This window comes from Triturus cristatus, chromosome 7 (genome assembly GCF_964204655.1).
Source record: "Triturus cristatus chromosome 7, aTriCri1.1, whole genome shotgun sequence".
In the NCBI taxonomy this organism is placed as follows: domain Eukaryota; kingdom Metazoa; phylum Chordata; class Amphibia; order Caudata; family Salamandridae; genus Triturus; species Triturus cristatus.
In genome coordinates this window covers 1,019,502,149-1,019,518,968 of record NC_140590.1, presented here as the reverse complement: position 1 = coordinate 1,019,518,968, position 16,820 = coordinate 1,019,502,149, and the positions used below count along the sequence as shown (strand labels likewise).

General features: G+C 44.3%; 1 protein-coding gene across 4 annotated transcripts in view; it reads right to left on the bottom strand.

The window, feature by feature from the left end:
- LOC146811030 (E3 ubiquitin-protein ligase RNF14-like) overlaps positions 1-16,820 on the bottom strand; it is a 172,030-nt gene that overhangs the window by 63,085 nt on the left and 92,125 nt on the right. For all 4 annotated transcript variants that reach the window (XM_085618075.1, XM_085618076.1, XM_085618074.1 and 1 more), the window contains one exon: positions 10,926-11,154. In XM_085618075.1, coding sequence (XP_085474201.1) covers positions 10,926-11,154 — 229 coding nt within the window. The remainder of the gene's footprint in view (positions 1-10,925; positions 11,155-16,820) is intronic.

Sequence of the window (16,820 nt, the reverse complement as noted above, 5' to 3'; positions counted from 1 at the left end):
AAATGTACAAATATTTCAAAATATATCAGCAGTCGAAAAGTAAATTTTGTTATCTTCTGAAGTGTGACGGAAACAAAGATTTTAATGGGATAAAACAGCTCAGAACAGTTTACATGGTGATGTGCAAATGATAAAAAGTCTGCTGAAACCCGATTTCCACACATTGTCATTTGTACACTATATAGTTGTAACAGTATAACTGCATGTAGTTTGGAAGTTGTGTGGCCAATACATTGGAAAATATGCTGTCTACAAATGAATGTGCACTACCACATCATGATTAAGTAATATATTTATTAAAAGTGAGACTTTTTAAACATGAACCGAGAAACAATCATGCCCCGCCCTGAAGACTACCCCGTTACAGTCAGGGGTCCTATGTACTCTATATGTGGGCTAAATTCCTATTATACATGGAGTGAAAGTTTAGTCTATTAAATCAAACAAAAGAGTTTCTAGTACAGCAGACATGCTGAACTCACATTTTGAAGGTGCTCTCATAATTGACAATGAAGAAAGGAAAAAGTTGTGTAGGATCACACAATTTAAGACCAGTTTATGGGTCAAGCGCATTACAGTTATGTCAAATAGATTATTCAAGTCACTAGACCTGCAGATCTGGTAACATTTTTTTATGATCTTTTGAGGCCTGAAGTGGTTAGGACAAAAAAAGACTAACTTTCATAAAGCTCCATTTTCAAAATTGTGACTTAAAATCCGACTTTACCATTAAAGAGGATTTTAAATTACAGCTCTTAGACACAAACATGATATTTCGACCTGCTTCAAACAAGTTTTATCACTAGGTAACCCACTGATATCCTTTGGGAGAGTTAGGCCTCACAGTAGTGCAAAACAAATCTATCAGTTATTCACTACCAGGACATGTAAAACTTAGAAGTACATGTCCAACTTTTAAATACAAAGCACTCTGCCCAATAGACCGTTTAGGGTGTGACTTATATGTATTAAAAAGGGGGTTTTAGGATTGGCACAGTGGCTATTTTGCCAAGTTTAATTGGCAGTTTAAAACGGCAAGCAGGCTGCAATGCAAGGCCTAAGACATATTTTAAAGGGCTACTTAAGTGGGTGGCACAATAGGTGCTGCAGGCCCGCATGTAGCATAACATTTACCTGTCCTGGGTATATGGTATACTACTTTACTTATAGATTAATTAAATGTGCTAGTCACCCAATGTTACCATGTTGTAGGGAGTGAGCAGAAGCACTTTGGTACTGATTAGCAGTGGCAAGGAGTCTTAAGGCTGACAAAAATAAATTCAGACAAATAGGAGAGTTGAAGGCAAAATGTTTGGGGATGACCCTGCAGAGAGGGCCAGGTTCAAGCCACCCATATAATCAACCAGCACATATGCCCATCAGGCTCTCACACAAATAATGACATTTCTGCCAGAACAAACATCTCGCATCCCATTTTTCACTGCCATTCTACCAATTTTGCACTTTAGAGTATATTAAAGAAATTCACAAACAAATGAGCACCCCACCAGGCTGCAAGCACTAACACATCTAGATAGTGATCATATGCAAAGACCAACCCTCATACATTACAACACTCAGCATTCACTACATACACTGTCTCACTGAGCACCCCAACTGCCACACAGGCCACACCCTAGCCACCATAGGTGGCACACATCAACCCTTCACTCTCCCATCCCCGATAGACCAGAAAATGTGACTCCACATCCACCACAGACAATACAGCCCTCCCAGCACCTTCCTGAAATAGGCAACAAGTATAGGTCACTTCACACCCATCACAACCCACAGCATCCATGGTGCAACAAAAAACAGTCTCACGTCCCCGCATTCACTCGGCCTTCTCTGATTCCCGCATCCACTGGTATCACTCTACCTATGCATACTACTGTACGTGAAACACCCTGCTCTGGCACATGTATAAACACAATGCATATATACCATCACCCCTCACTAGATTGATAAGCCCACATCAATAATTACCCAACCACATTACATGGCATTATTACATATTCAAGAACTGTGTCACCAAGTACAACAAAAGTACCCTTGCACATGCCACACTTCAACCCTATTTCTATGGGAACTCCTTCCTCCCTTGAACACCCCATCCACCACAAACCTAAATCCATATATCAGAGCACCATAACCCACAAGCACCACTATCTACGGACGTAGATTGATACTAACCCACAACACCCTTCTCCATTCCAAAAACAGACACCCCACATGCACATCATTTTATTTATACCACATCACCAATCTGTATGAACCACCATAAACAAGTCATTAGATCTATACTGGTTGTCACCCACCAAAACTAAGAGCACATACACACCCTCAGCATCCACCCCATAATAAGCACCAAAAACACCACCATGCATAATGCACATCAACCAATTCTTGCTACCAACTCAATCCCAAAGAAAAAACCCATGCCTCAAGCACCTCAAAACATGCCTTCCACCTTTATGAAACTACCTTTTACCCAGTACTCAAACCTACGGCACTCCTCACCAAATTCAGGACACAACGCTCACAACATCCCACTGTGATGCTGAAACAGGGTAAAACTGACAATGATACAACATGAGGACTAGCACAGACAGACACAAACAATTAGACATGAGCACGTACAATGGAAATGGGAGACATAGTTATTCTGACAAAAAGAAGCGAATGATTACTGAGACAGTAGAGTACAGACACAAAGAATGGTCAGCGAGACAGTGATATTTGGTGAAGCAGAATCTTGAAAAGGAAGATATAAACACAAGGGTTGAGGATCCTGAGACTAGAACAGTGTCTCATGTATGCACTGTAATAGTATGAAAGATAGAGAAACGCCTACATCAAGAAATCGATTTACTAAAATTGAGATAGGGAGATTTGTACGAGGGACAGGGAGTCAGTGTCAATGGGACAGGGGCACTAGCACTACAATAAGGGCCCACATACACTGAACAGGAAGCCACAGACCCAAGTATAATAAGAAAGTGGGACATGGGGATAGGTCAGTGGGCCAGGGAAGCACATATATGGACATTGAGACACAAATATGGATATTGATAGAGGGAAGCATCTAAACCACTACAGGGACCAAACAGCATGAGAACTGAAAATGGAACTGAGAGATGGTAAATGAGATAGAGAGAAAATGTCACTAAAGATAGACAGGAACTGAGTCAGGGAAACATTAATGGTGGCATTAGAGAAGAGACAGAAACACAAGAAAAGAAGGGGAGGGACACAAGGACATTGGGGATAAACAATACTTGGAAAGGGTGACAAAGGCATTGGTAGATAGAAGGACGGATATTGAGATAAAGAGGCTCGTACAATGTTACAGGGAGAATTGAACACTGGGACAGGAAACACAGACATGGACAGCGAGACACATGCATGCACACAGACAGGGAGATATGGAAATGACTACGTGGACAGAGAGACATGAACATAATGACACTGGGACTGGGAGATATTCATTGGGACAAAGATGTACTCACACAGACAACAGGGTAGGGAGGACTTGACTCAGGCTCAGCAGATACCACCAGTGAAACAGGGAACCACGGACATGGAGAGGGAGACACGTGGACTTTTAGACATGGTCATTTAGTCACTAAGACTTGGCTAGGAAGAAATGTTCTGCAATGACAGAAACATGTTCAAGGAGAGAGGAATGCTAACAAAGGCTGCAGGGCAGAGACAAAAGGAAATGAATACGGGCTCATTGACACCAATAAGGAGAAAGGTGCACTTGAACATAGTGACAGAGACATTGGGAGAGGGCGGCACTGACACTTAGACAAAGATAAACAGACACAAGGAGAAGGAGAAAGGGGGACCCAGGGCCAGTGATGCACAGCCGAGCAGAGCAAGACAAGGAAACACTGACAGACTGAGACGGGGAGACCCAGGGACAGGAAGTGTTGAACAGGAACACAGAGACATTGATAATGACAGAAAAACAGGTACAGGACTTGGGAGACAAAGACACTAGACAAGAGTTATGGACATGTAAAATGTGGCATGGTTACTTAACACAGGACTTGTGACGGGGAGACATGTCCAATGAAACAAGAGACACTAATGTGCATGATATTATTATAGATGCAAACACTGGGGTATGGAAACACTGCCAGGAAAGCTGGGACAAACAAAGACCTTGGAGCAAGGAAACAAACACTGAGGTGAGGAGGCACAGCCTATGGGACAGGAAGACAAAGATATGGACGATGGAAGCGTAGCGGCATGGGTACTCGGGCAGTGAAATTGACTTTGTGGTAGAAAGGCAATGTGACAACGGTTACCGTAACATATATAATAAAAAATACCCGTTGAGACGCACACTTCACTTAAGGTCTAGTAGGTTTCAGAGAGTGAAACACCTTGTACTTATGTCTGCACTTATTTTATGCATCACAGAACGGATAGGATTTTTTTTTTAATGTTATTATTTCAAGGAAATCTTACTCCCTAGACTCATGAAAACATTTATGGAAAAATCCAAAAATATACTACTTGGAAACCCTAACAGTAGCAAACTTTCCATTATGACTTTGCAGGACGCTTTCCACATGTAAAGGCATCAAAAGACGTTTGATTGATTGGGGGGGAGGGGGACTATGAGCTGTGGAATGTGTTTTGGGGATTTCACTTCATCACCTCCTCCTCTAAATCAAGCCATTTTAAAACATATAACTCGAACACATATTGAGCGTATCGAGTGTGAATACTCTATCATAATGCATCTGAGTTCTCATCGTCAACTTCCGGGAGTAAGCCTTGACTGCTCACTATTGTCACTTTTGACAGACAAGTTTACAAAATGAATAACTCTGTTATCCAAGTAGTATGAAATAGTCTTAAGTTCTTAAACACTGATTGTAAACAACAGTATCCACCACAGATACTGACCAGTAACCACGTACGGCCAAAAGACTCAAATAAAAGGTTTTGCAATTTGCTAATATTTTTCCAAAGATAGGGAAATACTGGGTGAACTAAGAAAGCTGTTCAAAACAGCTAGAGAGTGCTATAAAAATACACTTGGACAGTACCACTAACAAGGTGGGCAAGTTGATTGGGTAGACAAACAAACAGAACTGGATGTCGTCCAGTGGGCACCTTTTAGCAATGGAACTAGGACACCTGACATTTATTCTCAGATTTACCATTTCACCAAAAATGCTGGAAATAAACGTTACATAAGATTTACCAAATTAACTAGTTCAGTAAGATTTCTGTGAATGTGGCCATGTAGTTCACCCTCATCTGTATTATCAATAGTTTCCCTCCACTGCAGTGAAAATAAAATAGTCTTCCTTCCCGTAAATAGTCACGATGGGGCCAAGGAACCATCACTTGCCTATTAAATGTGCGTTTTATTGTCAGAGCAGATATCTAGGAGACATCAAGTTTGAATGACCTGTATACAAGCAGAGTCTATTTTTAGTGGTGCTCTACTATTAAATTAACAGGTTTCATGGCAGTTCATGTCAACATTATCAGCCTGAAAGTCTCTGTCACAAACTCTTCTTAAAGGCTAGCTCTAGGGGAACATATGTAATGCTAAAGCATTAGGAGCTGTTTGAATATACAATAAATGACTGTATCCATGACATGAATCAGTCTTCATTTTTTATTTTTAGGTCTCGGCTAGACAGCACAAGTGCTGTCTCTTTTTAAGACATTTTGTTTACAATCAGTGGGCTTCAGCCCGCCCATAGGATTCGCATTTGTTTGCTCTAATGTTGCTCTCATATTCTTCATTCCCGTTTGTCCATAGCATGCATACATCATGCTTCTTCTTGAGTTTGGCCCTCCTCTACAGCATGGACCAAGTACTTGCATCCATCCACTTCTGCTGTTTTAGGAGCTACTTTTTCCTTTGTCTTTGAGCATTCCACAAGAGTCAGGAATCTGCTGATTTTCTAAATTCTGCGTAGTTGGAAGAAGCCGGCAGAGACCAGCGAGCTGATCTGGGCTTTCATCGATAGGTCGTTGCTGACCAATATTCCAAGGCTCTTGGCAGAGCTGGCCGGGGTAGGGGGATTGCCTAAAGAGGATGGCCAAAAGTTGGAGTTCCATGGGTTAGCAGGTCCGCCCGTGAGGATTAGTTCCGTTTTGTCAGGGTTGAGTTTCAGTTGGTTTCCATTCATCCATTCGCTAGTGAAGATCATAGTGTCTTGGAAATGGGTTAGCGAGGCAGGGTGGAGACTGATATTAAAAACCTGCTGGAGGTCATCCGCATAATTGTATGTTACGACTTTCCTGTCTCGAAGAGATGAGATTAATGGAAGGAGGTAGAGATTGAAAAGAGGCGGGAAGAGGGAAGAGCCCTGAGGAACTCCACAGGAGAGTTTAATCTTCTTTGACGAGAGGTTGGCGAGGCGGACCGATTGGAATCGGTTGCTGAGAAAGGAGGAGAGCCATTTTAGAGCCGGGCCCTGGATCCCGGCATTGTTGACACGGTCCAGAAGGATGTTATGGTCGACCGTGTCAAAAGCTGCTGACAGATCCAGGAGAACCAGGGCCTGGGTAAGCCCTCTATCAGCACTCCCTCTAAGCTCGTCCATGACTGTCAGGATGACAGATTCTGTGGAGTAAGAGGGTTGAAAGCCGGCCTGGTGGGGGTCCAGGATATGATGCAGTTCGACAAAGGAACTTAATTGTGTAGAGACATAGGCCTCTCGGACCTTTCTGAGGTATGGTAGTAGCGAGTTAGGGCGGTAGTTACCAGGGGTAGAGGGGTCAGCACCTGGTTTCTTCAAGATGGGGATAATTTCCGCAGTTTTAAAGAGGTCGGGGACTATGCCCTCTTCCAGTGATTTGTTTAGAAGAGAGAGAGGGTGGTCAGGGCACCTGGAGAAGGTCTCCTGGAGGACATAAGGGGGGCAGCAATCTGTTGGGGACCCCGAGCCGACTCTTTTTAGTAGACCCAGAAAGGTTTCCAAGGGGATTTGGGGAAACAGGGTCATCAGGGGTGACAAGTCCCCAGTATTAGGAGAGTTGACAGGGGTGCTAGAGGAGGAAATGCTGGCTTTAATGGCAGTGATCTTATCCATAAAGTATGAGTTGAGTGAGTCGCAAAGGGGTTGAGAGGGGATTAGCTTGGGTACTATTCTATCAGGTTTAGATAGCTCGCTGACTATGGAGAAGATATCTTTGGCTTTATTAGCTGAGTCCACGACTTTCTTTGAGAAATAGTCCATTTTGGTTTGGAGAATGGAGGTTTTATATTCTTTTAGTAGATTGGTGTAGATGTTTTTGTCATCTGAGTTATAGTGAAGTCTCCACCTACGCTTCGCTTGTCTTAGTGCAAGCTTCTTAGTTTTTAGGTCCGCGGAGAACCATCGCTGAGCGTCATGTGGTCTGATAGTTTTAGTGTACTTAAGTGGGGCAACGCACACACTTGCAGATTCAAGCCATAACTTAAGATTTGTGGCCTGAACATGGATTGATTCTGTGGCAATAGGGGCCGTGGAAGTAAGACGAGAGCAGAAATGATCAATATTAGCGTTTTTCCAGTTCCTTGACTTGTGATTTTTAGTCGGTTTGGGTTTATTGTGCTGAACATCCGGGAGAGTGAAGGACACAAGGTGATGAGACGACCAGGTGCACGGAGAGATCAAGAGGGTCGAGGGAGTCATGTTGGCTGTCCAGACCTGGTCTAAAATGTGTCCCTTGATATGGGTGGGTGCCAGATGGGAGATCATTTCTCCCAAGGCCTGGGGAAAAGTGGGCATGCAGCAGGGGGGTCTATAAAAGAGAGCGCAGGTGAAGGATGACTGGGGGGATTCCAGTTTAAAAACGAGGCTGTCAACAGAGGGCACACCCTTTAATCTCCAGTGTCTTAAACTGATGGTCCTTAAGGATGATGGCTGCTACTCCACCACCCGCTTTCCCAGGGGAGCGGTTAGTTTGTAGGATATAATAGTTATCTGGTAGGGCTTCCAAAATGTCAGGTATAGATTCTTCGGTGAGCCACGTTTCTGTGAGGAGAAGTAGGTCAGGCCTTTCCAACTGTAAGAGTTGGAAGATCTCGAGTTGGTGTTTTACCATAGATCGTGTGTTTAGGTATATAACTGAGAGTCCCCTTTGTCCATGAGTACTGGGGGTGTTGGAAGGAAGTACTGTAATGGATGTGTCGGAGTTGTGACTGGGGAGAACTTCAGGGAAGGTGGTTCTGTGTTTGAAAATACCTGCTTCAGCTAAGCAGAGGCGGATGTGGGTAGCAATCTCCTGATTCCCATGTAACTCTCTCAGCTCCGTAGTGGAGTATTTTAGAAAAAGGGCAGAGTTTCTGGCCCCTGGACCAGTATGGCTGCGGACGAGCGCAGACGGGCTTGCCTTTGGCGCGCCCGCTGCGCGGCCATGTCCCCATCTAGCTTTATGCGGGTCAGGGCAGGCGGCAGGTAGTGAGGGAAGGTGCAGTGGGAGGAGTCACGTCCCCTCCGTTCAATCGGCACAACAAGCCGTGACGGACCGGGGGAAGATGAACTCCCTGGGATGCCCCGTGAGTGATTAGCGGCAATGCGTGGGTGAGTGAACACAATTATTACATATTCATGATTGCAGTTTTTAAAAAAAGATTTAAAAGGAGCAGCGACTGGTCTCACACCATAAAACACAATTTGTAAATCAATTGGTTAACACGCAATTGAAAAGTTAAAAGTTCGACAAGTTTTTGGCAAGCTTCACCTTGCGGCGCTCACTGTTCTCTGCTGCGCGGCCGTATCCCCATCTAGCTTTATGCGGGTAAGGGCAGGCGGCAGGAAGTGAGGGAAGGTGCAGGGGGAGGAGTCACTGCCCCTCCGTTCAATCGGCACAACAAGCCGTGACGGACCGGGGGACGATGAACTCCCTGGGATGCCATCTCCTCCCACCCACCCCATCCTTGTTGCTTCTTTCCATCTGTAGGTCGTGCTGTAATGTGTGTCTTTCGTTATCTCCCTCCTCACTTGCTGCCCTAGCTCGAGTTTCTTTATTTTCCCCCCCACACACATCAACCTCCCACCAATTCTGGACAGGGAACCAAAGAAAACTTTAGTTTCTTGTAATGGCTGCAGATGCTCGTAATATAAAGGATATCACTGCAGATAAGCTACTGCTGCCATGGACTAGCATGAGCTATAGAAAAACTTTCTTTTTGCCCCTCATGCCAATGCACGTTTAAAAAAAATATGCTACCAGATAGAAGAGCTGCAGAAGTGCTCGCTTAGTAAATACAGATGACTCAGCGAGCCGCCTTTAATCGCCATGACCCCGCCCCCAGCAGAGCCTGTGTTGAAGTTTCAAAGGAGTGGCAACTCAAACCGCCCGAAGCTGGAGTCATCTCAAGACTCCAGTGCTCGCAGGGGAGTCAGAAACAAATACTGGATGCCGTTTAAACTGTTTTACCAAATTTCAGGGGTGAGAGGACAGAAAAGAGAAACAACATTGTCTCACAACCCATGAAGGTGGCTCCCTCAGCCCTGTAGCAGATATGCTGCCTGCATCAATCTAAGCCCTGCAGAGATCACTGGACAATATAGCCAACCAATGTAGACTGTGCCCCACACTCAGCTGACCCATGAAGACAAGCTTCAATTCCACATATTTCAACAGAATGCCACACAATTAAGCGACATGCAATTCTACAACACACAAATCCACACCGCATAATTCCACTACACACAACACACTTCAACTTCTCAAAATTCCACACCCCACAATTCAACTCCACATCATTCCACTCCACTCCCTGCCACATAATTACAATCCAACAAATTCAACTCCACATATTTCCACTCCACTCCATGTCACATACTCCCACTCCCAACCACATAATTACGCTCCACGCTAAACAATTAAACTCCAGATTATTCCACTACACATAATTCCACTCCAACCTATATAATCACACTTCACGCCACATTATGACATTCCACAAACACCCACTCAGCTCCAAAGCACATAATTCAACTCCGCACCATGCCACATAATTACACACTTCACACAATTCCACATATCACAATTCCACATCATGCAACATACATTAACTCCTCATACCACACAACTAAATAATTCAACTCCACTCCATACCACATAATTCCACTCCACATAAATCTACATCAAGCAGCCACACTCCACACAAATACATTCCACACCATGCCACATAATTCCACTCAAAATAATTTCACTCAACACCACACAATTCCACGCACCAGAATTCAACTCTGCACAATTCCATTCCACACCACATAATTCTACACCAAACCACATAATTCCATTCCATAACATGTCATTCACTACACACCACATACATCAAATTAACAGAATTCCGCATCATGCCATACAATTCAACACCACCCACATAATTCCACTCCACTACATGCCACTCCACAATACACAATACCACTCTGTATAATTACTCTCCATGGCACCCAATCCCACTCTACATAATTTCACTACACTCAATTCCACATAATTGCTATCCATATAATTTCACTGCACACCGTGCCACATAATTCCACTACACACAACTCCACTCAGAGCCACAATATTCCTTGCCGCACAATTACACTTACAATCCACATAATTTCACACCACATAACTGCCAGCACACAATATAATCAAAACTTCATACCACATAATTCAACTCCACTCCATGTCACACAATGCCATCATACATAAATACACACCATGCAACATAATTATACTCCACATAAATACACTCAGCACCATGCCACATATTTACACTACACATATTTCAATTCCACACCACATACATTCCACTTCATAACACATAGGTAAAAGACACTGACAACGCCGAAGTGGACATATCTCTTTTTAAAAGGGATTACATGAAGTGAAATCCAAACAAAATGGCAGATGATCTTCATTAGTAACCTGTTTTGGCATAGTAATAAACTCACCTTCAGGTTGTGCGCAGGGCGTGACGCCATGGTAGGTCATTCTGCAAAGGTCACAAAAGGCATAGCGGCAGTTGGAACAGATTCCCATGGTGCCTCCTGGTTCCTTCATCACTGGAGTCTGGCAGTTCAGCCGGGGGCAGTAAACCACATCTGCCATAGAGTTTAAGCTGGACTGCAGGAGAAGGCGGTCATAGCGCCAAAATAACTCTTCTCTGACCAGCTCCTTGACCTGCAGCGAGACAATTGTTGCCCCGTTAAACATATGGGGATTTCAGCCTCTTAGAAGATTATCAAGATGCTGCTACATGACTTTCAATAACACAGAAAATGGAAGGACATTCCAATAGCCACACTGCTGATAATACTGAAAATACTGACAAACCAGGAAGCAGAACACCAGCAAAAAAGTGTAACTCCGGGGCTAGAAAAGATTTCCTCTTTGGCCTTACTCGAGTGGGTTGTTTATTCTGATGTGCTCAAAAATACCCGTGTAGTAGCCGGCTCATCGCAATTACTGCCCGGGCCAGGAAGGCAAAGCCGGACCCAATAGGGGCCCGCGGGGAACGCCTAACGGGAGTGGGAGCACCAGAGGCAAACAAAGAAAACAACTAAAAAGGCTGCACGTGGACTGGGCGCCTCCTTTGAAACTGCCAATGAGAGAAGGAGGGCACAGCGGTCTAAGGTGTCAAAAGGTGGGCAGAGGCCCCCTTTTACCCACAAAGAATCTCACCTTCGCATCGGTACCCACCCACACCGGACAAAAGGCGGCTGTCGCAGCTGCTTGGACTAGGGACAGGTGGGGCGGAGGCAGGCCAGAAAGTTACCCAGAAGAGTAACATAGGTGGAAGAGCTGCTCAAACCGTGTCCTTGGGATGCCTCAAGGCAGGGACATGGGGGGCAGATGATTGCATGCAATGATGGCCAGAGTAGAAGAGCTACTCAGACAGTGTCCTTGGGATGCCTCAAGGCAGGGACATGGGGGGCAGATGATTGCATGCAGTGATGGCCAGAGTAGAAGTTCCTTGGGATGCCACATGGCAGGGGCACTGAGAGCAGGTGGGCGATCAGCAAGGATCTAAGGTGAGCGGAATGGCACTTGCAGTCCGGGCCGCGTGAGCCCACAAAGTCGGTAGCAAGTGAAGCGTAGAATCTGCAGTACACTGAGACACCTGCTAAAAGGGCCCTCACCCGGGGCCAGTGCTGTCAATCAGAAAGAGAAACAAATCAGTGTATCAAAGTTTGCTATAATAAATGTGATGTGGAGTAAACATGGGTTTTCGAATGACCAACCAAAAGTTGTGAAATGTATGATCCACGATTATTAAAATAAACTGCGGCCTTTGATGCACCATAACACGTTGCCCCTGAGTAATTCAAGGGGGAGGATGCTGCATGGAAAGGCCAACAAGGAGGGGGCTAACCTGCAAGCCTGGCAGGGCTTATAAAATACACCGAGATTTTCGTTTCCGAAAACCGATAAACTCCTAACGTGAAATAAGGGGGGGAAATATGAAGGAATCATGAGGATAACACTGTTTTCTATATTTTATTCCATCAAATCTTCTAATCCTCTTTACTTTCCCAGCCAGGATTTACAGTGGCGCCTGGTAACAATAATTCTGGGGTGAATAAATATCAGAATTACTGCAAATAACTTTTAATGAGGGCCTTAATATTTAACTGTATGCAGGGTTGGGGAGGGCCCAAGGTAGATGCAACTGAGATGGTGGCAACTGTCTTTCCCTCACTTTTCCAGGTTAGTTCTTTCTGAATTAGTGTGCATGGGAGCTCCCAATGTAGCACTCGGTATCATGTGTTGCAGGGTATTATCGGACCCTCATCTCCAGCACATCCTGAAGCATCTGCCTGGGTTGACCTGAAATGGCGTAGAGACCCCTCTTTGCCCTGGGAAAACAATCAACTTACTATCTCGTAACACCACTGTTTGACGCGCACTAACTGCCTTGCAAACCATGCAGGCTTGGCTCAAGGTCGTTGACAAGTAAGGCAGAAAATCCTTGGGTCAGACTGACCCAATCCAAAGAAATCAGTGGGGTTCGAAGCCATCCTTATTATATAGGCAGAACGTTTAGGGGGGAGTTAAGACTGTGCCTTAAGTTGGGCCAAGGGATGCAAGGGCGAGTTGTGGGTGTTCAGACCTGGATTTGACCAAAAGGAGGGATTTCTTTACGTGTAGAAGGAAGCCACGCGCTTGTAGGTGCTGAAGAAGTGTACACGACCCTCCAACATTTTAGAGCAGCAAAAGAGTAAACCTTTTCGCTCTTGGAATCAACTAGGAAAGTTCAGCAATATCATCTCTGATGTGTGAAGTCCAGCAGAGGTGGAGATGGAAGGGAGCATTCCAGAGAAATAAGGAGGTAAGGCACTGAGCGCATGTTAAAAACCACCAGACTTCTGCAGGAGATTAGATTTACAACCTCACTAGCAACCTCCAAAAAAACCTGAAAACTTGGCTGTTTAACAAATGAGACCAACTTCCTTCCTCTCTCGATTCACCATGTTTCATGCCTAGCGCTGGGATGGCTTGGGGTAGCCATGCGCTCTATAAATCCTCATAACATAACAAGGAGGCCGTGATGACGTGCATTCAAGCACCGTGCTGGCTGACACGCATGTGCTGGGGAAAGACCCATGCTGCACACAACCACAAGGAATGAGAGCCTACGTCCAGGTCAGTGTTAACAGTTTATCCAAGGTTTCCAATCGATAAGACAATGGAATTGTGGGCCCTACTACATACTAATACAGGGGGCTGGCTAGCTAACTCAGCCCCCTTGGATGCCCAGCGAGAGGGTGATGTGGTGGTCCGTGACTCTCCTCACAAAGCCCCTTTCATTTTACAGACTGGAATCCGGCAAACAGAAGCTTAATTTCAAACCACAAAGGGAGTTGGAGGGACCGTCTAAAACTAATTACACATTATCTTGCCAGCTATGAACTGCCAACCTTCAAGAACTATTTGTGGTTAGCAATAGCCATGGAACATGCTTATGAACTAATGCCTTTAGTTTTCAAATAATTTTCATAAATTGAGGTCTATGAGCTTGAAGCATTATATGTTAAACATGTTTTATCAAAAACAGACATCAAAAATACAAGAGCAGTGCCACAGGGAGATCACAGGAAGCAAAAGCAGACAACACCCCAGGTGCAGACCTGGTAATGTCAGCTGTGCCACCGCGCTTGTACACGTCTGTCATGAAATTTATCTGGTTGCTGCAGTATTTAGGCCAGTGGGCGTTCCCGTACCTCCTGGTCACAGAAGTGGTCATGTTCTCTGCCCAGATTATGCGGAGTTGCCCTGGTTGCCTGGAAACAACCCAGAAGGGACATGCTCTTGGGTTATGGCTCACATAATCCACAACGGTACTCACATTTAAAAATGCTTATAATTCTGCATGCGTGTGTAGGGTGTGTGTGTGTGTGTGTGTGTGTGTTTAGGGTGTGTGTGTGTTTAAGGGGTGTGTAAGGGGTGTGTGTCAGGATTTAGACAAATTACACTAAACTACCTTAATCCTAATCAGTGTTTCCTCTTCCTTTTAAAATCCACACCTGTCTTCGTTGGTGCATTTAAGTGTCTTCACTAGATTGGAACATGGCACATTTTACTTGTATTATCCTGGGCACCTGCTAGTGAGTCTAGTGCTCACATAATTTTGGTTTCTGTGCCTCACAATTCTTGAGACCTTGGCAGTTTGTTTGACTCCTTAAACCTTGATGCTCTTCTAGTTCAACTCCATAAACATGTGCAAGGTAACACATTTTCTACGGTGGCCCAAGGACTGGTAAGGATTCTGCAGAATTGGATAACCAAGCGATAGACAGAAATCACAGAGATCCTCAGCGGTATTAGTTAGAACTAAGTAAACAGAGGGTATGACTAGGCAAGGTGGGAATGTAACTGCTCTTTCTTTACAGTATCCATTCTCCCCGTGGAGAACTGCTTCACAGGAGCCCAAAGGAACACGCTGAAAGCAGTAGTTGTTCAATCATACTTCCTTTTTTTCTCCATACAGGTTTCATTCACCTAAATCCCCTGCATTTGTTTGGCCACTCTAATTCTCAGCGCCAATCAAAAAGGTTGTTGTTGGGGATGGGGAGATATGCTGAATGGTACTTCCCATGAAGTATCAAAGACCTGACATGGAGGAGGATAGCCCAGAATGGCAAGGTACCAAGGAATATCTCATGAAAGGCTCTGAAGAATAGGCAGGCCAATCAGTTAAAAGAAGAATGTGCACCAAGGGCCAGGTAAGAAAACAGTGCTACAAAAGAAAACAGTGACAATTATCTCAGGAGTACAATATCTTTGATATATAAGAAGGGTCTGCAGTAGTTGGTAAAATCTGGGGGACACCCGCATAAGTTGAATCCATGATCAGCTGTGAGGGGTGAATGGAGCAGCATAGTACTATGTCCAGTAAAGAATGTGCATTCACGGAGAACAGAAGGGCAGAAATGTTGCAGATTGGGAACATGCACGCCCCAGTAAATGATGAAAAAATAAATTTCCTCAGAGAGGTGGAGAGGCAGCAGAATCAATAGAGAACATTCCAGCATGTGTCTGAAACTGAAGAGGAGGATAGTCTTGGTTCTAGACAAGAGACTCCTGCTGCAGCCATGACTGATCACAGGGTCCACAGACTCCGGGTCTTAGTAAATGGTGAACAATGTGAAAGGTAGATGAAGCCATGCCTGAATGTGTCTAGGAAACCTTACCCACATGTACAGCCTGCTGTTTCACAATCCAAGTGAAACAGCAGGAGAAGATTCCTCACCAAGTTCAATCTGATGGTAAACATTTTGTAGGTCTACAGTTGAGAAAATGACTGCCCACGTAACAGAGATATGATTTAATAAATTTTTAGTAGCAGATGCCAGTCCACTATGATGCAAGCATTCAGTGCTCTTAAATCAACGCACAAATACAGGTCTCTGTTGCTTTCTTTAACAGCACTACTGGTGAAATCCAATCAGAAGATTCTGTCTCTTAAACATACCTCTCTCTGTAAAACATCGAACCATGATTGGCACACCTCTGACTTTCTGCCTTATTGAAGTAGCTCAATTATGCAACTTTGTGCAATGCACAAATCCCTTTAACTTTCCAAACTTTACATTGAAGATTTGTGGAAAAGATTTACTAATCCAGTAGTCATATAAGGTTCTGCAATGGCAAGCATAGGATCAGGTGCACATAGTTCGGCCAGTATTTGTCCCTCCAACCCAGGACATACATACAAATGAGTGCCACATACATTTTAACCCACACAATTCTTTCCTTAAAACCAATATTTATGGTGAAACACCCTACAAAGTCTATCCTCCTCCAATCGAAGCCACAGCCTTTACATCGGGCTCCAGAAAATGCTTGATCTTGACCTTGTATGCAAGCAATGAATCAAATTACCCTCTGTGATACCTGTGAAGAAAGAACCAGAGTTCGCCATATTTCAAAATCTACCACCAACAGTAATAGTACACACATGAGCCAGCTAACATCATACTCACATGGACCCCAAGAATCATATTCCTCGATTCTATGGTGTGATATTTCCCATGCTCTATGCTTGGAGTATGTTCTTGGCTCACTTGTCCTATCCTGGCCTTGCATGCTCATTTGCTATTGTTGCACACCTTTGCAAAGAAGGTCCACATATGTTGCACTCTCTGTTTGCAGGAGGACATTCTTTGAATGCTGCTTTATGTTATGGTCTCACACATCTGCAACGCATTACTTTCACTTCAGTTCTTCGATTTCTTATTGGCTCACTGTGGTTGCAAGATGGCCTTGGTGTTCTTCACTACTACTTGCCACGTTGGGTCTTCTAATACTCATAGTCTTTCTTTGATCGTTTTACTTTTTGTCTTCTT